Raw genomic sequence first — 25,022 nt, 5'->3', positions numbered from 1 at the left:
GATAAAATTTGTCATAGTTATTCGAAATGAGCTCTTGAGGACTCATCGCTCTGCAATGTTGGACGTTGTTTTTTCGCGTTTCGAGATCCTTTTGAAGGCATTTAAGGCATTTTACTATTTTTAGTGACATTTTTATAATTTTGTGTTTTTCCATTTTAGGGTTTCTTGGCACTATAAACTCATGTTTTTTTGCATCTTTTTTAAGGCAACTGAATATTGTTATTTTTAAAGAAACGTTTGAAAGACAGAGTTCTCCATTATCAATCTATCTTCAATTTGGCCTTGATTCTTTATTGTTCCGGCATCATAAATGCATGCTAGAACAACTATGAGATACTCTTTCTTCAGAAAGTCATCCCAATAATGATTTGAGGAAACAATGAACCCAAATTTTGGTCCATACTGCATTCATTGTTTCCTTCTCCGACTCTCATCCAACCAATCATATCCAAAAAAAAAAGCACTCTTATCCAACCTCCGATTAATATGTCTGAATTCAATAATCATCAATACCCATAGACTCCAATAATCAAGGTTTAAAGTATTGGTATCGAATATCATATCGGTTAGATGATTTTAAGAGACGCATTGTCATATATCAAGTATTATATCGCTCTGGCAAAATGTATTTTAGTGTAATTTAATGGAGAGATGTATCAAGATGTATCATATCGATTGGGTTAAATATGGATATATATTGACTAGTATCGTATGGTGTTGGGGATACGTTAAACCTTGCCAATAATCACTCGGGAATCAGTTAAATCAGGAAATACAAAGAGTCGACTCCTAGGTACCAAACATGGTACACAAAGAATAAGGCTATTAGCAGCTTTCTTCTTCTTCTTCTTCTTCCTCCTTTTTTATTATTTTTTTAATTCTTCCTGATAAAGAGTAAGACTGTAAAAGCTATATTTATTGTGCATTCTTTGAGAAATAAAAAATAAAAAAAAGATCAGTTTAATCATCAGAAAACACAAAATTGACTTGGCATGCTTAATGCTGCGAAGAAGTCAATTGCCACAGTTTTTTACCTTTGCTTACTTAGAACAGGTACTCAACTCTTAGGCTGCGTTTGTTGGCAAAGGTTGGGATCCCATATATAGTGGGGTGAGGGAGAAGGAAAGGAAAGGGTTTGGAAAAAGGAAGGGAGATCCCACTTACCCCAACTCCCACAAAGCCACCAAAAGTGGGATTAAAATAGCGGGGGGGGCCACTCCACGACAAGTTCCGATTCAAGGCAACTGCTCTCCTCCACCCCGCAACCAAACAATCTACCATTCGGGGGAAAGTAAAACTCACACTTTTTCAAGAATTTTCCCACCCCACCTTTATTCCAGCAAACAAACGCAGCCTTAAGCAACTCTTGGGCATCCCAATAATGGAAATCCAGAACCTCCATGTGCGAGGATGGACAGTTTGGGAGGAGAGGATTTGAACTTCGATAATGGAGGCAATTCGTGAAAATACAGGAGTCATGTCGGGCACAATTTAATTCATAATAACAAGGCAACGCCAATGATAAATAATGGACTAAGAAAAATCAAACTATCCCTATACAAATCTCTCTCTCTCTCTCTCTCTTTCTCTAGCCTTCTAGCCTAACCAAAACATGCTAAAAAGTACAAGGCTCATCTCATCCTAAGAGGAAGACCCATAGATAATAAGCTCATTCATCCTCGAGAAGAAGAGTGGGGCAACGGCAGCAGAGCCAAAGCAGATGGGAAGGTTAACAACAAGAATTGGGGAGCAGTTTCTCCAAAGTACCCATGCAACAGCTTGTCGCAAGAAATCTGAGATTGGCTTCCCATTAACCAAGCAAGAGCCTGAACACATCACTTAACGAAATAATACCTTCCACACGTTTGCTGCCCGCCTCCACAATGACGAGACGCCGCACTCCTGAACCCACATTAATGATCTTAACAACTTAGCAGATGCATCCACAAAAATGTGTAGTTCCCTGTGGAGCACAAAAGCAAGCGTAGAATATACCTGGATTTGTCAACCGCTCCATCACTTTATGTAAAGAATCGGATCGCAGGCACATCTGGCATCTCTGTCCGTTAAATGTATGAGGAGAGCTTGCATCTTGTCCCAGTTGCAATGCCTGTAATATTAACAACCAGAAAGATTGGCTTCACAATGTCGGGTGAAAACACTGTCCAACAGATAATCATGCATCATTTATCTCATTTGGTCATCATCTGAGCCATACTTCAGCTTCCTCATATATGATATATATCAAATGAACAATTACCTTCTTTGACAAAAAAATGCACACCAGCTGATGTTAAGATCCACAATGCTAAACTATTGATGTAAACCTCCACTTAATGCTCTGTCATTATGACAGGTAACATTCTAGAAAAGCCAATACTTAAACTCCATCTGAACTTGTTAGAAGTATGGACTCACTATTGGGGACCACCTTAAAAGAGCCAAAACTCTAAGAAACACACAAGCATATCCCACTAAAAGAATGACTACCAAAGACAAACAAACATTAATCCACCAAAAAGATTTAATCTCTAATGGATGCATATTGCTTTCTCACAACATCAACAATATAGGCTTCAACTAGTAGTGACTCTGCCAAATATAAAGTTGAGTGTGATGAGCATTATTGGAATGTGTTCTAGGTCAATAAACTAGTTTGGATCATACAAACAGCCCAGTAAATTATCAACTTAGAATGCATAACAGACAACAAAAAGTCCCAACAAGATAAAGTAGAGAATGGTTACAGGTTGGCATTACTAAGGGCTATTGCAGACATAAAATCAGCTTCAACAGGCTGCAGCAGGCATATAACTGAAGTGACCAAGCTCAACCTACCAATTACCACCTGTAGCTCGGAGTTCAAAAATATCGGTAGTTTTTTGTAGTAAATACAAAAAAAAAATAGTTTGGGTGTGTCCAACCTTTCAGCTTTCCATTCAATGGTTGGCTCAAATATTCATCAAAAGTCAACAGACTAGGGAAAATCATCAGTAAGTTGACCTAACCTTTTTCGGGACAACAGATCAACCAGTTTTATTGGCTGGACCAGTAGGGTCTCAGAAGGGTTGGTCCGGAAACAATAACCTTACAACAGCAGTGATGGCTAAAACAGAAAATATAAAGTCCTGTGAACTTGCATTACCAAATGAGGCATTTCATTAAAGCAAAGACTTAACACTGGTACAACAGGAACACCTTCACGAGTAACAGAGCTGCTAAGGTTTACACACCTATAACTCCTACTCAGCTGAGTGATAGGCTACTACAACTACTAAAGAAAAATAACAATTTCCTTTTCTTCAGTAATTTTAAAAATTTATACCAACATTCAGTTGATATATTGATAACTTAAAAGAGAATAAGACATCTGGTTGACTGAGAAGGAAAGTACTGCAGTTACCTGATGGATACTCATTTCATCAAGATGAATCTGTGCATAAGCTCTATCTTTTGCCAAAGCAGTGATGTCACTAACAATAAACAAAGTGATCACTACTCTCAGTATAGAAGTGCTGAAAATTGGTTTTTGAGCTAAGCAAACAAAATAGCCTCCTATATGTTTCACGCTGGCATACAATAAATGATTACCTTCGAGAATACACATCGAGTAAGGAATCATTCTCATCAACGATTGGTATTGAACTAACTTGAGCTGCAAACACCAAAACATTAGAAGCATGAGAAAACAAAAGCAGTTGAAAAATATTTACCCAAACAGTCTTGCAGTTGCAGGTTGACAAAAGAATCACTTTCTCATTTCTAATTATCTAAATTCTACCAATATGACTATTTTGTTTTTTAAACAATCTGATTACAAGTGAAATAAAAACTAGGGAACATTTTACAGCACTCAGGAAAAAATCATTCTCGGATTCAGTGGAACTCTGAGTATGTCATAATGACTCGAGCTTCTTCATTGGTCACCATGGTCAAATCGACTTTGTTGTTCTGGATTTAGTTAAGTGTATCCATGTGCATTTTGTCTATGAAATGACAAATTTCATATACAAGTTGGGTGCATATAATGCATGGATGCTTTAGGAATGTACTATGATCAACAAATTTCACAAACACCAATGGCCAGAAAGGTGCCGATTTGGACTGGTTATAGCAACTAGACTATTTGGCAGCCTGTTCAGAGAAGTCCTTTCACTACTAAATCTGATCTTGCACTGCATCAGCATAGATATGTGCAACAATGATCTCTGTTAAGTATCAGTAAGAAGTAGTGATATGAATCAGATTGGAGCAGCTATGTGAGGGAAGAGAGGCCTAAAATGAGTTTTCCAATAGAGACAAAAAGACATGGAATAAGCTTAGGAAATAAGGTTCTTAACCCAAGTATCTCATCCTATTTAGTTAAGATAAAACTTGATTGTCCCCCAAAAAAAACAGAAAAAAAGAAAAAAAAGATAAGACTTGGTATGGTCTCAGAACATATAAATTAGTTTGCATGCCCTTTTAGCCGCTTCCAAACATCTGCAACAACTGTGTAGTAAGTCATAACAATTTTAACTTTGGTTTTCAAATATTAATGGTGCCTTTCATAATCTCAACATCTGCTGACTCCCGCATAATGTTTCCCTAGCATAGCATACATTCAGGAAAATAAATGTTTGACACAACTATCGTGACTTGTGAACCCAGTTAACACTGACCTACAATTCCCAATATCTTAGAAAAACTTGCATGGAATATGTTAGAAAGTTTAAAACTTCCAAGCCTAGAGGACAATAAACTTATTCTGGCAGTGAGATTTTTAACCTAGTTGACATGACATAGACCTCTACCAACTCTGAACAACATGACTAACTTTTTACAAAGGAAGATGAAATATTTATTTAATCGGTGCCTTTTTTCTCTCAGGAGGTGGGGCGGTGGGATGAAACATGAGACACAGCAGTTTTAACGGACCATACAAGAGAGCTAAAATTCAATCTCCCTTCTCAATAGGATCTACCCTGACTGAATCATGTGGCAAGATAATCACCTAATATTCACAGTACATGTACCTTTGACAAACAATCAAATCCAAACTAACATTCATGTATAAGAATCAAGCCTAACGCTAAGAAACAATAAAGCTACCTTGAATTAGCAGTGACAGTGCAGAACTCAGAGAAGCATTTGGTCGCAGCATTGCTAATGGGCGTCCATTTGATTCGCCGATTCTTGGAACCCATGTACCCAAAGGAATTGAACAAATTGGTTGCTGCAGGATAGGCAAGGAGCCAGAAGAGTGTCTAAAATGCCTGCAAATGCCTGGAATATCAATGGTCAATCAGTTTTTTTTTTGGGTGGGGGAGAGGGGGGGGGGGGGGGTTGGGGGGACGAATAAATGGTCAATCAGTTAGTCTAACGTTATTTGCTTCAGTTAGAAAATAATGAAAATACTTACGTTTTAGTATTCCAGGCAAAGAAGCAAGATGCAGTAGCTCTGGATATGAACCCTGGTGAGTTATGGGAACCGTAGACAGATTGTTTTGCAAAATTTTTAAGGCAACGTCTTTCAGTGAATCAAAGGGTCCAGCCTGCACATAGCAAGCTGAGGTAGTGAACAACCAAAAATTTTTAGGAACCATACTTATCCATTATATATGCAGTGAAGATAAATATCTTGGGAGAAACAAGAAGCGCACACACACACAAAAAAGAAGGGGGTAGAAACCAAGCTTCATAGCAGAACACTGAGAAAGTCAAAGAATTGACAACTAAAATAACTTGGTCCAACATGGAAGTGTTTATTTATCACTAAGGCTTAGACTGCAAAAATGAGCTGAAGCTAAACTGCTGAAGACAAAATTTTGAGACTTCCATAGGGCAAAATGTTGCAGTGCAATCACATGTTGATTTCTTCCCTGGAGTTGCATAAATTAATTTCCAAAAAAGGAAAAAGTGTGAAACCATTTACAATAATTGGTCGGGCTACAAGTAAACAGCAAAGGTACGGTGAGGACTACCGCTTTCCACAAGGACAGGAGCTGTTAAAGTATTTCTTAACAACAAACCAAAATGATGTCTACAAGGCTACAGCAGATCGTCATCGACGATATGTGGGGTTTCAAGCGGGAGACATGGTGATGATTCGTGTCAACCCAGAAAGGTTCCAACATGGAGTCAACAACAAACTCCATCCAAAGAAGATGAGTGCTGAAACATTGGACCAAATGCTTATGTACTCGAGCTACCAAAAGAAATGAACATAAGCAATCTCTTCAACGTGGTTGACTTACATCTTTATGTAGGACACCACTCTGATGATAGAGACACTGAACAAATGTTGAGGCTGCCCCAACTCAAGCCACCAATCAATGACATCATTGAGGAGGTTTTGGATGACTCTTACAAAACCACTCGTTGTAACATTGGATACCATGCTTTCCTCGTCAAATGGAAGAATCATCCACGACATGATAGTGCGTGGATTCATGCTAATGACTTCAAGAAACTCGATCCCGATTTGTATGAATGTTACATGTCTTTTATTCATTCGTCGGAGACGAATGTTTTTAAGCCGGGGAGAGTTGATGCAGAATTAAAAACATACTTAAGAAAGAAAAAGCCCATTAGATTAGGCCCATCAAAGGCCTAAAGCTATCACTTGAATCAGCCCATGGCTTTCATGGGCTAGGGCTGTTTTAGTGGGTTAAAGTCAGCCCACATATGTTGAACTTCATAGTTTATACCTAAGCCCAAGTCTAGGTTTTGAAAAGTCAATAAAAGGGGCTATGGTTTGAAAATAAAAGAACTCATTGTCAAAGGAGTTTTCCTTTGTCAAGAGTTACGTAGCAATTGAGTTATTAATAGGTAGGTAGTGTTAGCTAGTGGTTGGATGTTACCATTAATGTTTAAGTCTCATTAGAATGCTATATAAAGAGACTTATGTAAGTGGTGAAGACACAACTCATCTAGTGAAATCAATTTGCTTTGTTAGCATTCCTTCTCTATGGAGACTCCTTGTGTTTGATCAAGTTAGGTTGGTGTTTGATCCAATCGATCCACCTTGCAGTGTGAAGCCTGGGTGTTACTTTGTTGTCCTTACCGTTCTCTTAATTCTCTTATATTGTTCCATCCATTTCTTCTTTATAGTCTATTGCTGTTTTGAAGACCTATTTAGTCCTTGTTCTTAAACCAATATCCTTGTTCTACCACTCCGGCTTTCAGCCAACCTTAATATTTGAATTTTATTTATCTAAGTCTATCAAATCTGAAGTTGATTCCCTGTGAAAGGTCCTATTTGGCTACTATTTTGATCATTCAAATACAGTACTACATTAGGGGGAGGGGGGAAGAGTTCCAGGAACCATTGGAGATGAAGGCTAACAAGGGGAATGTTTTTTGGGATATGAGAGACATAGACGTTTCGGGGCCCAAAGTGGTTATAGAGAATGCCCAACAGATGCCACGAATCGAGCCAGAATGAGGTGGAGGAGCTGGAGGAGATGGAGGTAGGAATGGCAAAAAGAGCTACGGGACACTAGAGAGAGGAGTTTCCTCTAGATCCATGAGGTATTAGAGGGTAAGAGAACCGTCCAAAAGGAATTTGCACGGAGTAGATAGGAATGGACCCAATTAACCCAAATGGAGTCATGCTTTGAGGCAATTTTCCAAATGAGTTTGAGGAGGCAAGCAATGTTAACATCAGAACTCCTAAGAATACCTAGGCCTCCTTCAGAAGTTGGGCCACAAATAGTTGACCAACAAATAGGGTGGAGAAAGCAAGAGGCATCCTGCCCTTTCCAAAGGAAGGCGCAAAAAAAGGATTCCATAGCAATGATGGTGGATTTGGAGATGGAGAAGTTACCGCACCAGTAGAGATATGATGATTGGAGGACAGAGCGAATAAGGACTACTCTACCGGCGAAGGAAAGAAGCTTGCCCTTCCAGAGCTGAAGCTTCTTGCAGATATGATCAAGCATGGGGAGATAGTGGTGGCGGGTTAGTCTACCAGGAATGAGGGGGAGGCCAAGGTAGAGTCGTAGACAACGGGTAAAGAGCCAGGTTTAAAGCCTGAGATCTGGAGGAGAGAAGATCGAAGCTGAGAGGGGACACTAGAAAGAAAAAGGGTGGACTTATCAAGGTTGACACGGAGGCCAGAAAGGGATTCAAATAGCAAAAAGGCTGAAAGAATGGAGCAAATAGATTGGTGATCCGCTTTGGAGAAAATCATAAGATCATCGGCAAAAGCGAGATGGGTGAGGTTTATGGATTTGCATTTGGGAATGAGAGAGAGGAGAAGTTGGTCAGTTTTGGGTTGGGGAATACGGGAGAGGACCTCTAGAGCTAGGGAAAAAAGGTGGGGGAGAGGGGGCAGCCTTGGCGGATGCCAACACGAGAAGAGAAAAAGCCCGCAGGAGATGATGGAGAATCAGGGAGAGGAGATACAAATCTCGATCCAATGAATAAAAGGGGGACAGAAGCCCATGGAGGAGTCAAAAGCTTTGTGAAGATCCACCTTAGGAAGAGCTGCCGGGGAATGAGTGGAATTATCAAAACCACGAACAATTTCCGCGCAAAGAAAGATGTTATCTGCAATAATACGCCCCGAGATAAAGGCAGATTGATTCGAGCTCAAAACATTACTAAAATCAAAGAACATTGCAAACTATCCATTTGTTTTAATGTCTAGAAAAATATTTTCATTCATAGCGATTTAGGTTCATGCTAAAGGATTTATGTTATGGTCAAACTTAATGCCTAAATCGCATTGAAAGAAAATATTTCTTTGATACATCAAAACAAATGAGTATTTGGCTTACCATATTAAGATTTACAAAATTTTTAGTTTTGATTAAAAACCTAGCATTAGGGTTGAATTATTTTCCTTTGGGGTACCTACTTGCTTTCTGTCCAGTTTTCACAGGTTTTAATGGAGGTTACTAAACCTTATATAAGTTTGAACAAAGGAATGCAACTCCGCCCATCTTCCTCCTCCAATTCGAGCTCACAGCCTGATCCTTCGCCATAGGATTATTCTTACTATGTATGAATCGGTTCTGTCGCTTGGCAGCCCCTTCCCTCCACGGCACACTAAAGCTGCCTTCTGAGCCCATTTATTATTTATATAGGATAAGATGTAAAGTGCGCCTTAGGTCGAAACATGGTCAAAACCATCGAAATTGGATCAAGATACGGTATTTTTAAGAGCACATGTATATGTTGTCCTGGAATCCTAAGAACCAAGATATCCTGGTTGAAAGTCAAAACTACAGGTTTGAACCTAAATTTGCTTCCATGACCGGGATTCTGTTACCAATACTCAATTTTGGCATTAGATAATAGTGAATAATAAGGTTACTGGCACAATTGGCAATGGGTTAAACTTGATTTGGAGTCACAAGTGATAAGCAGTCCACAAGAGGATTGCAAACTTCATGTCCATGTGGGCCAACTGTGAACACTTCACGGTTCTCAGATTTACAGGAAAATTTCATAACAATATATATATATATATATATATATATATATATATATATATATATATATATATATATATATATATAATTGAAGAAGATAGGGGTACACTGTCTCAGACTTAAGTCTCTCGCCCTTTGACCCAAAAAAAAAACTCTCACCCACAGCCTCTAATGCATTCTTCTGGTGTCTCACCATATTCTCAATGAACAAAGCACAAAGCTGTGTTTTGTTTCTCAGTCTACCTAATCAAATTCATTATTACGATCATGATTTAAGACTTGGAAGACTAAAAAGAGAAATACCTAACTTGATCCTTAAGAAACTGATGAGGAAACTAAAATATAAATAGACATTGAGTCAAAACAGGAAGTTTACTATAATTTAATTGAATCCCATTTTCTACTTCTATAAAAATACTATAGGCACATTCAAGTAGCTCAATACAGCGCCGCAAACCACAAGAATACCTCTGTTAGTAAAAACTAGTTCCAAAATGTCATTTCACAGACTGTCTTTATGACATTCTGAGAAAAACATGTGACATAAACAAGTACAACCATGTCAAAGGTTCAGTTTAGCTATGCTCACCAGTGATTAATGGGTCATATAACCCCCTGGCAATTATGAATAGGGCAACTAAGAAAGGAACATGAGTTCTCCAAGAACATGCAAGCAATGGGTGGAGAAATGAAAAAGGAAATACTCACATGGACTAGATTCCTTGATCCTCTGCCAGGCCCATAAACATGTGGATTAAGACGATGTTTGACCTCCTTCCAAGCAGCAATAGTGTGTGTTTCAAGTTCTTCCTCCGTAAGATTTGACCCATTCTTCCCGAGCTGCAATTTTAGCAAGTTAAATTTTTTGTTCTTTTTTAAGTAAAGAACTTCTCTAATAGAAAGAAATAGGTAAGGCACATAATAGAGAGCACATAAAAAAATGATAAATAATCTTGACATATCAAGACAGGAAGCAGTGATACTGTTCACAAATGCCATAAAGAGATGACTGTAATATTTCAAGCAAATAACCAAGATTTATATCCTATTTCCAAATTTAGACATTCATTTTGCACCCATACATCTACTGTTTTATAGCATTAAAATGTATCATACCTCCAAACTAGAGCAAGGCAGTCCAACAGTTGGAACAGACTAGTAAAGGGAAGAAGGAAAAAAAGATGACTAGAGCACTCAAAGCCTGAAAAGCAATTACCTTTCCCTAGAATTGAATCAACAAATGTAAAAAGAATCTTGGCAAGGCTTCTAGTTCATTTCTATTTGAACGACTATAATGTGGTATTAAGAGAGAGAAGAAATGTACCTAGAGATACTTCCATCCAAAGTCAAACAAAGAGGAGAATTTCAAACTGTTAACCTAAAAGTGATTTTCCAAGCAAACAAATTGTGGCGCATTGGCTATTAGATCAAAAGGCAATACATTCACTCTCATAGGAAAGCATATGTGCATAAATTCAGGAAGAACTCTTGCCTTATCGGATGGGGGCAGTAGAGTGAATCAGCTGATGGCTCTAGAATATGGCAATTTGGAAGCCTAGCTAGCTCAAGTGTTGACCAAAACCTAACTCTTTCAAGACAAGACAACGTAAGAAATCTTGGATCTGTTGGAAAAGCTGGTTTTGTGCTTTACTTGATAAAAAGTCGTGTGCAGACAAATCACTTGGCCAGTCAAACTATAGAACAAAAATATATGTTTGAATTGAGAGCAGTTTAATTACCCACAGATAATATGGTATATTATAAACCAATATAAATCAAATGTGAGTCTAAGTATACCATGACAGTGAAATGAAAAAACAGTATAAACCAACCGTATGTTTGACCATTTCAAACTTCCAATACCTAGCTCCTTCAGTTCTACTGTCAACTGGCAGATGTTGATTTTTATGACCTTATATAACTTGGTATTGGCTTTTAATAACTTGATGTTACCTGATATTGATTTTTGATGACTTGATATTGCTTAATGCAGTTTTTTTGACGTCTTTATGTGGCTTAATATTGATTCTTGATGATATATGGTGTGTATTGCAACATACTAAATAATGTCAGAAAAGAGAGGGGATAAAAGAAATAACACTTGGGTGCCTTGTCTCCTAAGTGCTTAAGCACCCCTCCACTGCCTTGGGTTGCCTCCAATGACAATATGGAATTAGAGCCTTCCTTGTGCAGGAAGTTCCACCAACATCCTGGAATCAATGTTTCTGGTAAGAACTTGGGATGCATGGTTGTACTACAAGATCCCCAACCCCACCCTTATCCAGATGTCTGGGAGTGTCCTTACAAAAAATGATGTTTAACCTTTAAAGTAATATTCATTAATATCCAAAAGTAAGTGGATTGAAGAACACAACAAGAAAGAAAACAACACCTACCTTAAAAAGATGATAACATTACTAATATGAAATAAGCATTTGCAACAGGGAATCTACTTCAATACATAGTAATATACCTCTCTCAAAATTAAGATGAAGTCCAGTGGAGTAAGTAATCCAGCAATTTGTCCCTTGCAGAAATCCCACAAAGGAGCAACAGGGATCCCCTGCACATAGCTTGACTCAGGATAGAAGCATATTTGAGAGACTTATAAAATTGATGCCCCAAAAAATTAAGGTGTAAAAAACCCTTGTGGCAAAGCAAGAAATTGCAACTTGGAATAATAGTACAGGTTCCAGGAAATGTGTTTTTTTTTTTTTTTTTTTTTTTGGGGGGGGGGGGGGAATACTTTGAAGGTTAGATAATTGTTATATGGTTCTCTTGGTGTGTATTGTGACTAGATATTTATCCTGCCTAGGTTCATTTCACACATGTTTATTCTGTTAATTCTGCTTGATGAAGCTTATGTGAATCTTTCTGTATCTATAATGACTCATATTATAAATAAAGTTGAGGCCTCTATCATGTTGACAAGACAAATTCATTCTCTGCAATTCAGTATTCCCACCTATATAATATTAAACAATAATTTGCCATAACCTTAACAGTTACATGCATGTGAAAGAGTACCAAAATAAATGCAAATAAAATGAAGTGCACTCAGATTACATGCTCACAGAGAATGCGGAATGCTTGCTTAACAGGCATATCAACATCCAATGTGGACAGCGCTGCCTTTGTCATCAACTGGAACCCCTCTGTCGCTTTGGACTTCAAAACGGCAGCCAGCCAACTCCCTGACCTAAGTCTTGTTTCCCAACTCCCTCAGGATCGTTGGGTGTGCCTAATTTTCTTACAATTCCTCTCCTACTAGGTGCAAGATGGATCCTCAGGCATTCAGGTGTATTTTCCCTGACAACTTTACATCGTAGAAGGGTAGCATTTTTAATACCCCTCTCCTTCTCCCAAAAGCCCTTTTTTTTACCACGGATGTAACCCTTCATTAGAATGAACCATTATATCTGGCATCTTCAAGGGAAAAGTGATCTTGAGGAGGAGATGCCTCCAAACGAAGGTTCCCTAAGTTTCTCGTTTTATTATTAATACTATTCCTCTCCAGGGGAAGAGTGCTCAGGAAACTGGTAGAGAGAAACTCATCTTTCCAGTTACTAACAGAAAGCTGCTCCTGCAGTCCTGTTCCTACCTTACCATGACCCCTGCTCCTCCTTATCCATTGCTTGAGCTTATTTTCAGTAGAACCATGGTACAATACTTGGTTCAATTGGGTTATTTCTAGTTCAGTTTGAGTTGGCAGGTGATACTTAAAAGTCAAACAACTTCATTAATTTGTAGTCTAGTCACACCTCCATGAAATAGGGAGGTTGTGCTCATAGAAGAAATTTCGGTCGAAAATTTGCCTACATTTTTTAAAACTAAAACAAAATTCCAATTATTTCGGAAAAGTTATAGGTTTCAACCGAAATTTCAACCATCTCAACTAAAATTTTGACCATTTCAACATTCAAACTTGTTTTTCCTCATTTTTTGTTGATTTTTATCCCATTTTCACATAATTTCCATGACTCCTTTGCCTTCAAGCACCTCTTTTGCTCATCTTTTGCCTCCAAACACCTCGTAAGCTACAATAGCTACAAAGGAAATTCCGGCTACAATAGAATGTGAAGCATGAGCTATACCCAATAGTTCCAAGCTTCCCTTCTTTTCTTTGCTTTTGTCCATGCCTTAAATGATCTTGTATTGCCTTGAAATTAATATATGTTTAGCCTAGGACTATGATCTATGATTGTGTTTTGTTAAACTTTTTTTTATTTTTTATTTTAATAATTATTTTTTAAATTATGTAATAAATATATATGATATATGGGCTTCAACTTCATATATGTGGGACACCATCACTTCATCTAGTTGGTTATTTTATTTTGTTGACTTGTTGTATATGTAACCATTCTATCAAACAATTCATGTATGTTGATGATTCTATGCTTGTATGCAATACAATTTGTACTTGTCGGAACTAGTCATTTGTTAGTAACTTAGTATACTTGAATGATAAAATTTCAGTGGTTTTTTTTGGCAAAATACTAGTTCCATTGTGTTTATTATGCTTTAAATAGGTAGGAGGTAAGCAGATGAAATGGACGTCATATAAGGCCCAAAACCTAGGGTCGGAATTTTAAAAAAATCACATGTTTCAACCGAAACCTAAAAATTTCGGCCTTCTCTTGGGTCGAAATCCTGGTTTCGACCGAAATTTGTTCCTTGGTTTTGCTATGTTTTAAAATTTTCATTAGGTTTTCCCATTCCTTGTCAAACTAAGACTATGGTAATTCGGCTAATTAAAACGACGCTGATCCGTCACCAAGGAGGACCTTGATGCTTAGAAAACAACCTAAGATTTGCAGGTGCATGGGTTGGACCTTCATCAGTTGGGTTCCCTTAGTTATCAGCCAACTTTACAGACATAAAACATGGTTACATGAGCTGAGTAAGAAAATCCGAATATTTAAGTTTTTATCAATTATTCCTAATTAGAGTCTACAAATGTTGTTTATTTTTCTCTACTTCCCTAAAAAGGGGTAGGCTGGTAGTTACATGTAGGCAGGACTAGTTTCTTTTTGGTAGGATTCTAGGTAACCCTTGCAGGTTTTCCTTCTCTGTTTATCCTTCAATTGGGACTGCAATTATAGGCAGTTTGGCCCTTTTAATCCCCCATTGTGTGAAGAATGAGACAGTTTTTTGAGATTAAATTTTGCATAAAATTGGATTGCATTGAAGGCTTTTGAAGCTGCTGCCACTATGCTCTCTAGGACAGCTCAAATAGGAAGGAGTTGGACTCCATTACTCCTAAAGTCTGGGACCTCAACATGGGCAGTTTTCCTTGATTGGCCAAGTAAGTATTCTATGGAAGACTTAACTCTGGCAAGCAACAAGTCAAGTCTGAGAACTTTCATCCTTGTCTATTCTTTTGTTTTTCCTCAATTTCCTACAGTAAACTTGAAAGTCATCTTCCTCCTTGCTGTGTTTTTTTCCCCTTTCTTTTTTGCAAACGGAATAAAAGAGGCTATATTAATCATTAAAACCCATCCCTGTTGAGACTTTGACTTTGGTTGGGATATAAAGCTATTACAGCCCATAAAACTGCCATTAAAAGACCTTGAAAGTTAAAGCCTCAGACCACAACTGCAGATCTCGTGGCTTTTCCAACTCAGAACTGCATCATTTTGGTGGAAGCCTCCTGTATACTAGAGCTACATTCCCTCTCGGCCAGATCTCAGTTTTTGGCTAGGCAAAACAAGCTTCAAAAACCAAGATCTTGAACCTTGATAAGGATCGGTCAATTTTTCCATATTTGTAGTAAATCTCATTTTACAAATAAAGTTGAAACTTCTCTTATCTTAACAAGCCAGTCTGTTCTCTCAATTCCTCTTCTCAAACCATAATAATATTAGATCATCATCAACTAAACAGCTGTATGCTTGTGAAACACAAAGACCAATACAAATAAAACGAAGTGCACTCAGATAGTTCTAAACTTATCAGTATTCAATGAAAATTACCTGCTCAAATAGAATGTGGAATGCTTGCTTAACAGGCACATCAACATCCAAGGTGATTATCTGCAATGTCAACAGCATAAAAACCAGAATGTTTCATTCCACAAGTTTCAAATGGCCAAATCCAGGGTCATAAAGAAGGGTGAAGGGGTCAAACCTTGCCTGAGTCAGGCAGCAACTCAAACGCTTCACGTGTGGACAAGAATGCAGAAATACGATGGCGAGAGATCTCTAGATTGGTTTGTAAAAACTTTGGCCCTCCATTTTGCAGAGTACCATCTGACAATGTGGCCTGTTATTACATTTTAGGGATGATTAAACATTTAGCTGGTGAAGAAAGAGATATTAAAATGTACCCACCATGTGTAATGCTAAAAGTGAGGGGCAGAGAGAAGATTTATTCTCTATTTGCTCAAGACTTTTATCCTAAGATGGTATTGTACAATAACAACATCTACCTAAACGGTATGGTTGTGACCCATACTGCCTTTTACTTGCCTACTTGGTCCATGGTAACTGATAAGACCCTGGTAATATCTTAGAAAATCAATACTAAAATGCAAGAAATAACATTGATAAACTGGTTTTAATGGTGCCAGCCACCCCCACACCCAAAGGTGCCCCTCAGCCTACGGCTGCCCAAAATCACTCCCATAACATTCCATACCCTCTCCACTCACTTGTCCCTCTATTTATAACCCTCAACTAACCCTAATTCTCTCTCTCTCCTCCACATGGCCTCATCCTAGGGCCCTAACCGTAACCTAGGCTACTTTTTTAGCCCTAATCGGTCAATAGTAACCCATAATGCCTATTACCTGCCCATTTGGTCCGTTGCCTATATTGCCTTTTACCTACCTATTTAGTCCATAGTAATCCATACTGCCTTTCACATACCTATTTGGTTCACAGTAAACTATATTTGACTTGTAGAGACCTTTATTTGAGGCTTTATTTATGCATTTGGTTGATCAGACTTACTACCTACTGCATATTACTTGCTTTCTTGCAAAAAAACTTATGCATGGATACTGGAGCTACACTTTTTATCTACTTGTGACGACATTGGAGCTGCACTTTTATTTCTCTTATGGAGATTCCTATCTATTGCAAGCTTTCAATGATGTAGCCATTGGAGATGCTACCCTCTTTGAAAATAATTGCTACAACAACAAAAACAAGACTTGTCCCAACTAAATGGGGTTGGCTACATGGGGTCTTGCCTTCCAATCAGCTCTATTTGAGGGCATATTAGATACAAGGTCTAAGCTATACATATTCTTCTCACCACTTCTTTTAAGGTTATCTTAGGTCTACCCCTAGCTCGTCTAATTCCCTCAATTTGGATTAAATCACTTCTCCTTACAGGGGCATTTACAGACCTTCATTGAATGTGGCCATGCCACTTATCCAGCTTATCAATTATCGGAGTTACTCCTAAACCAATTCTAATATGATCATTATTTATCTTATCTTTCCTAGTTTTTCCACTCATCCATCCTAGCATCCTCATTCCAGCTACATTGAGTTTATCTATATAATGCTTCTTAACAGCCCAACACTTTGCACCATAAATCATAGTTGGTTGTTTGATGGTCCTACAGAATTTTCCTTTGAGGTTTAAAAGAATATGTTGATCACACAAGACCTTGGACGCACCTCTCCATTTCATCCACCATATTTAAATTCTTTGAAAAACATCACCCGTTATATCACCTTTTATATTTATGACTGAGCCAAGATAGCTAAAAAATCACTTTGAGGAATTTGCTAATCATTTCACCACCTCATCATGCACTTGATTATGGCCAAAGTTACAAACTAGATATTCCATTTTCGTTCTACTTAGTTTGAAGCCTTTTGATTCCAAAGTTGCTCTCCATGATTCTAACTCGGTACCAATTCCTACTTGTATCTCATCCATCAACACAATATTATCAACAAAAAGCATACACCAAGGAACCTCATCTTGAATGTCTTTGTTTAATTCATCCATTATAAGTGCAAATAAGTATAGGCTTAAAGCTGATCCATGATGTAGACCAACTGTGATTGGGAATTCACCACCTTGTCCCCATGTACCCTATGGCCCTCTAATACAACCAGGGGTATTTTGGTAATTTTACAGTATTCTAGTAGAGTCACTCAAGAGTATCATTGTATGTTAGTAGAATACTAGATCTACATTTATTTTTTAAATTGAGTTCTTCATTGTCAAGTTACTGAAGAGTCCTAGTTAGGTTAGGATTCCCAAATAGTAATAGAGTCCCTTAGTTACAATCCACTTACTACAAGGATTCCATATCTACTTTTAGTTCTCAATTTGGATCATCCTAAATTAAGTTATGATAAAGTCTTTTTATGAGTGTGAGTCTTGAGTCCAAGTAGGAGTCCTAGTCTGATTTGCTTTCAAAAGTCAAGTCTTATGAGAGTTCCTTCTAAAAAGAACTAACTAAGCCTTTTTAGATTGTAAAAGGCAGATTATGTTTATAAATAAAATTTGAGATTTTTGAAGAAGCAAGAGCTACTTGCAGCTGTGTGTGGCTATGTGCATGAATTCTGCAGCTTCTAAAGTTCTTCAAGGCACTTCTTCTTCCCCAAGTAAGTATAAGAAACCCTACCCCAGCCCTAATCTCATTCTTCCTCTTCTCCCATCAGCAAGCTCCCTTTCCCATCCCCAAACCCTAAACCAGTGACTAAAGCCTCAACACACACCCCCCCCCCCCAATATTATATATATAAAAAACGAATATCATCCTCCCCTTCCACTACCCTGCAGCAGCACACATTCCCCTCCTCCCTCATCCCTTCCTTAATCCTCTCCCTTCCCCAACCCCTCTTATTTTTTTCTTCTTCGTTCTTCTTACTTGCAGCAGCACAGGAAACCCAGGAAATTAAAAACCTGAATTATTCCCAACACGTAAACCCTAGTTCACCTATATCCCATGCCCAAATCCCTAAACCTTTTAGGATTACCGTCTCCCTCCCCTTACACTCGATCCGTACCCCCATCCCTTTCCCTCATCTAAACCTCTCTCTTTTTTCTGCAATTCTTGTTCTTCATTAGAAAACCTAAAAACTTCAAAAAACCTAATTCTCCTCAACCTCTCATCCAAACCCTAACCTCTTTTAGGTCTCCCTAAACCACTCAACCCTGACCCTACCTAGCTCATCTTCTATAAACCCTAGCATTTAAGAAACTTGGAATTCAATTCTGAATATTAAATTACAGCAAGGGTTCAGTTACATTTCATAATCCTCACTCCTAAACCCTAGCTGAGTCCACCCCCCCCCCCCCCCCCAAAAAAAAAATTCCAATGAAACAGCCCTATTCCCTCAATTGTAGGATATTACAAACCGTAGTTTATTGCTGACTCATTTGAAGAGGATCCTGAGGGTGAAACCTAGATTTAGGGCTTGCATCAATCAATTAAACCTTAGATCCCTAGTTCACATCATGGGACTTGTAGGACGCTGGGGTGCTAAGGGCTTGCAAAGGCAGAGAAGCTAACACCAGTAGAGGCTATATCCGAAGGTGCAGGGTGAGGCAGTAGATAAGGATGAAGAACAGCTGCCAGTGGTGGGGCATGAGTTGCAGAGGGAGGTAGGATAGATTAGTAATTTAAACTTTACAAGTTTCAATTGAAAAACTCATAAGGGTAAAGTATATTTCCGTTCACCCACTAACAGCATCCTAATGCCAACAGGTCCACGAGGTGTTTAAGAAATTTTTGTTTTTGTCAAGAGAACAACATTCAAGGTGAAGTACAAGGGTTGAACAATTACTTTTCCCAAAAAGAATATATTCTTACCAAACCCCAACCCTCCATCACCCGCCCCCTTCTTAAAAGAAACAACTAAGATGCCAATGGAGGAGTAGTAGGATGGTTAGGAATCTGACTTCTCAGTAGAGAGGTCATGGGTTCAACTCCTACAGGCGGCATATGTAATATCCCCATCCCTATATATAAAAAGCGCCTTTGTACCAAAAAAAAAAAAAAAAAAAAAAAAAAAGAAACAACTAAGATAAAAGATACCAAAAGTCTTACCACAGGATAACTGGTATCATTATCCACGTCCATGTTGGACCCAGGGCCTAGCGGCCCTGGGAACAAGATTGCCGTATTTGGATCAGGTCCATTGGTTAACAGAACAGTGTTAACTGTCCCATAGTTCCCTGTAACAAAAGGTTGGTTCTCATCATGTCGCCATTCACCATCAACAAAAAATTTGTACTGCATGTCACAGAAAACAACACATCAAGAAATTAGTCTTCGAGTCCACAATAACATCAATGTTTACAGGTAAGGGTATGCCTTAAATGTTATAACATCTTACTAAACAAAAACAATAATAACAAGAAGAAGAAGAAGAAGAACAACAACAACAACAACAACAAACTCACAGAGCTTCAAATGTTCAAAAAAATCCAAAACTTACCTCCAGTTCCAAATGCTATTTCAATGGTAACAAATATTTATATGGCCCAAATTGCTTACTAAAAGAATGCAAAGAAAAACTCTAATTTTGATAAGTAGGTTGCTTACCTTGAAAGGTAAGTCTTATGTATTTATAAATAAACATGGTTGTTGTACAAGATTTGTTTACAATATTCAAATTTGAATTCAAAATTAAAAACTTGAATCCAAAAATTGAATTCAAAAATCAAATTCAAACCATAACAAATCCGTTATGGTCTTTCACTTACTTATTATGTCATGTAATATGATAAGATGGGGAAAGAGAATACTGAATCAGCATAAATTGTGTAATCCTCATGATAAGATTGGAAAGAGGATAATCTCCAAATCAGCATTTGAGAAAGCAGCCAAATAAACAATTGATCCGGAAATAGGAGAAAATGTTGTTTTTCAATAACCAAGTGTTGCCATGATTGAGGGTAATAAATAACAGTCAATAGAGCTCCATAAGGGTAAGCAAAACAAGCTTCTGCAATAGATAGAAGGCTAAAGGAGAAAATTGATATTTTCACATTCAATCAAGCATGAGAAAGCAACAAGAATCAGGGACTTCAGTTTTTCTGTCCCGCCCACCCAGGGGGGCGTGTGCGGGGTTGGGAGAGGGTTATAAGTTCTTTTCGCTTCCCTTATGCACACAGCCTTTGTTTGAGGCCTTTATGATTTAGAGGACCTTAATTTGAAAGTTATCTTTGCAACACTTTCAAAAAAAAAAAAAAAATTTTGGGTAACAAATATCTCCAAAAATTTTTTTATAATAAAGAGAAAAATTGTTCTTATAGACCTCAAGTATTACGAGGAATCAACTTTTGATCAACCAAATCACCAAATTAACGGCATAGTAACACAAACATGACATTGTTCTGATCATCATATCTAATTCAATTCACATAGTATTTGCAATACAAATTTAGTTTATTATTTGAAGAACCTATTAATCATTGCACAAATCAAAAGTTTCACAGAAACACACTGCCAGGGTTTCATATGCAAATTATTTTCTAAACTATATTTCATTATTTTATAAGTTAAAATGTATTTTATATCTGTTACTGTATGTGCATAACAGGCCAGCTCAGGCCTGTTGTCTTGTTAAAAATTTCCAACTTATTGAATACTTTGAAAAATCAAATTCAGATCAACAACTGAGGATAAACTTTCACCACAAGAAAAATTGAAAGGACACAACAACTGAGGATAAACTTTCACCACATGAAAAATTGAAAGGACACAACAAACTAATGGAGAATTAATGACAAACATAGTATTGTGAAACTCCAACTGTCTCCCACCTCAGGGGGGAAAATGTATAAAAAAAAATGGCAGGAATCATTTAACTATGACAGAATTGTAATGCTTTCTCATCAAAGATGAGGTCTAGAGCCTTGAAATTGAAGTGAAAGAAATTTAATGGTCCGGTTAATCAATTTGGCAGCACAAGATATACCTTCTGTCAATCATCTGGAGATCAGAAGGCAGAAAACACAATTTGATTGGACAGTTGTTCAAATAGAACAGGTTCGATTCTGGTTCACAGTTATATTGCAGATGAAGACAAAAAATTGCTAGAATGAAATGGAAAGCGTTCATGCTAGATGTCAGAAGCCATCCATTTGGTAATAGTATCTGCTTTCTACCTTTTGTTTTGACCACTATATATGACCTCAAAAGATGGTACCACCAATAATGTATACCCTCCTGTGCCCAGCCTTGGGGGAAGGGGGAGGGGAGTATATTGTCAGAAGTGAACTGCAGTTATGATCATTAGATAGCAGGCATCATGCATTAAATGAACAATAATAGCTAAGATACTAAGACATATATATTAACCTGGTGATATCCTGGTGTCAAGCTGCAGATAGCCTGAAATACAGTAGGACAACCCTCAATTTGAGACATTGGCACATATTCTGACCACCTAAAGAAATCAAACTAATTAGAAGAATAAAACAACTCAAAACTACCTACCAATCCCAACAAAATATTTTTAAAAAAATAATTTAGAAGAAGAAGAAAAAAAAAAACCTTCGAAGTTAAAACAACTAGAAGTTTAGCATAAGAATACAGTTACCATCACCTCTTCAATTTAAACCATATATGTCATCAATTTCATAAGCACTCAACAATTATCTATTCAAATTCCCTTCCTGCTATGGAAGGTTCTACTCAAATTCATTTTTCCCTCCTCTAGGAACCAACTGTAACAATTTAAAAGTACAGATACCCTCTTTGCCTTTTCCCTGAATATACATAACGGGAGCATAATTTAGTATTGCTTAGTTAGGACATAATCATGACACACAATGGGTAGTTTTCTCCAAGTTTACGAGCGGTATCATTGTTCAAGATACAAGTCCTTCTTTCCCGCTCTCTTCTCCGAGTTTAGGGTTGTCTCTGAGATTTTTGCATTTCACTTTTTTAAAATCAAGCTAATTCCCATTGATTCTTATGACAATTCTTGTAACACATACCAACCAGAGCCTTTGATAAGCTCAATGAGTAATTAAAGATACAAGATAAAATCTCCCATCATGAGAAGTTAAAAACTGCAAACATAACACTGAAACTAACAAAAAGGGATTAAATACTAAAGTAACTCAGCATGGAGTTTTAACGACTATTAAAGATTCACCTTGTGAAAGAACCGCTGAGGAGCACCCTCGTTCCTCCATGAGGCCACACAAAACGTGTAGGGATTGCCACTGTAACTGCAACTGCAACGTCATTAGTTTCTGGTAGTGAATCAGTACCCGAAGCGTACATTGACTTCAAATGTTTGCGCGAAGATCGAGAGACAGAGAGGAAGAGAAAGCAAATTCCAAAGTCTCAAGCTTCTGTTTCCTCAATGCAGAAAACCTTCTCTAAAACTGAAATTGACGCAACCTTCCATGTTTCACTTAACTGAACTACAGAAACAAGAACCACCTTCCATGTACACTAATCCCATCGTAGAGGTAAAGAAATGGAGAAAGAAACTTTTCTTAACTTGTCCAAACAGGGATCCTCTGCAACAACGCAGAGGATCGCTCAGTGATTACACATTCTTTTATAACAGATCCAAAACACACACTCATGAAGATCCCAGAAACAGCAGAAGACAGACACTTTTCCACAATTCCTTATGGAAGAAATCACAAGCAGCAAACCAATATTCAGACAACCCTAATTCCTTCGATTCCTAGCAACAGGAATTCAACCAAACGCACAACATCCAATTTAGATTTCATACTACAAAATCCCCATTCCATCAACAACGATGCATAAGTCTTTTGATCCAAGCCGGAGATAAAATTAAGGATTGTTCACCATTTCAGAAATCAGATAAACATTTTTTTTTTTAAGATTTTGTATTTACCATACCATGTATATTTTAAAATATGTAAATAAAACCAAAAGGAAGACTAAGGGCGTTGGAATTGGAGAAGAAGACTGAAAATAATACATACATAATACAAAATTTTCTACCAGAAAACGTCGTACATAGCAGAAAAGTCAATACTCATCAGATCACAACCCTTGTCCGTAGCGTGCATTGGTGAACCTTTTAGAAGGATTTTGCTTGGGAACAGTGCCTACATGGTACTAATCCAAACAGCGAACGTTCTGGATTAAATCTTTAATGTTTGATTAAATTCTCACCGTGGATTATCAGAATGTGCAACAAAACTCCTTTTAAGTGGTATTGACTCGGTTTAATGGCTTTAACTCTGGACCGTGGATCAACTCGTTTCAAACCAAACTTAAAAATCTTCTTTTCATTTTCCTCTTCTCAATCGTAAATGGGAAGATGAAAAAGCACCTCTAAAAGGTAAAAATCATCTAAAAAACCCTAGATAATCCTCTAACCTACCCTTATCTCTTCTCCTCCGCCTTCTCCCTCTTCGTCTTTGACAGTGAAAAAAACTTGGAATGGAAGCAAAAATCAGAGAAGTTTGCAACAGAGAATAGGATTCTAAAGATGTTGGTTCATCCATCTTACCGACTCTATATGCTAAATTCGATGCTTTAATTACTCTCGCGTGGTTATGGAGTATAAAAACCTAACTGGCCACCACCGTTATTTTTTAAGAAACAAAACCAAGGCGATTCTTGGAATGGATCTTGATTTTTAGTGGAACAGATTATCCATTGATTTTTTTGGGATTTTCTCTCTCTTCTCTAAACCTCCCCAAACCTTCTGTCTTTTACTTATTGGCATTCTTGCCATATTTTTGTTCAATCTTCGACATAAAACTGTAGATCTCGTTTATTCTTGATGGGTATAACATTGTTTGCAACCATCATAATGGAATGCAAACTACTCCTCTTAAGCCATTGATCATCAACCACCAGCGTCCGACTTAGTTGATCTCCTTGCTTGAGTTGCTTCGGGTTTCTGTGCGAACGAACTCCATGATCCAATTCTCAAAACCTCTATTTCCCAGTCAGAAAAAAAAAACCCTCGTCACACTTGTCCTCTTCAAACAAGTGAATCAAACTATACTACAACCATATAGCATACTTCAGAAAAACTCTGCTCTGATACCACTGTCGGGTAATTAATACCCACCGGATAGGGCAATTAGCAAATAAAGAGAACACAAAGATTTACATGAAAAATCCTAAGTGGAAAAAACCACAGGCAAGAGAACTCCACTTTTTAAATAATTAAATACAAAGAGGGAGAATACTCTTTGAGAATAGGAATATTCTTCTTTTGATGTATTTTACAAGAGTATGGGAGACTTTTTTTCCACTCTTTAAATAATTAAATACAAAGAGCGAAAATACTCTTTGAGAATAGGAATATTCTTCTTTTGATGTATTTTACAAGAGGATGGGAGGCTTTCTTTATAGCCTCCCCCTCTCGGGCCTCTCCCTTCTAGTCCCACATTAGGCGATGTGGGACTATATTTCAACAACATGAGCCTTGACTCGGACATGCGCCGATTTCAGGTAGCATTCTTGTGTTGTGGTGATTTTACTAATGAATCAGGGCTGGATCTTGTTCTTTCAAGCGGCTCAATGTTGATTCAGGCATGCCGACTGTGTGAAATCACGATCGATCTGAGAAATCTCTAAATTTAGAAATAAAAAATTATTTCTCTAATTGTAAGAATAAGATAGTTAAACGCTAGAAACCTTTGCCTAATCGATGAAACCCTCAAGAACCG

General features: G+C 37.6%; 1 protein-coding gene across 1 annotated transcript; it reads right to left on the bottom strand.

Moving 5' to 3' along the window:
* Positions 1-1,391: 1,391 nt before the first annotated feature.
* On the bottom strand, positions 1,392-23,266 carry LOC149019264 (sucrose nonfermenting 4-like protein). Its single transcript, XM_089153295.1, has 13 exons — positions 22,502-23,266; positions 21,700-21,787; positions 19,441-19,626; positions 15,549-15,683; positions 15,395-15,454; positions 11,893-11,982; positions 10,128-10,259; positions 5,402-5,534; positions 5,092-5,265; positions 3,592-3,655; positions 3,404-3,473; positions 1,996-2,110; positions 1,392-1,902 (listed from the first exon to the last, which is right to left on the bottom strand). Exons 1-13 carry the CDS (start codon positions 22,630-22,632, stop codon positions 1,811-1,813), a joined length of 1,470 nt encoding a protein of 489 aa, XP_089009421.1. The 5' UTR covers positions 22,633-23,266; the 3' UTR covers positions 1,392-1,810.
* Positions 23,267-25,022: the final 1,756 nt, after the last annotated feature.

The sequence above is a fragment of the Hakea prostrata genome, chromosome 4 (assembly GCF_041222555.1).
Source record: "Hakea prostrata isolate BN-2017 chromosome 4, UWA_Hpros_2, whole genome shotgun sequence".
In the NCBI taxonomy this organism is placed as follows: Eukaryota; Viridiplantae; Streptophyta; class Magnoliopsida; order Proteales; family Proteaceae; genus Hakea; species Hakea prostrata.
The sequence above is the reverse complement of the archived record's forward strand: the minus strand, read 5'-3'. Positions and strand labels throughout refer to the sequence as shown.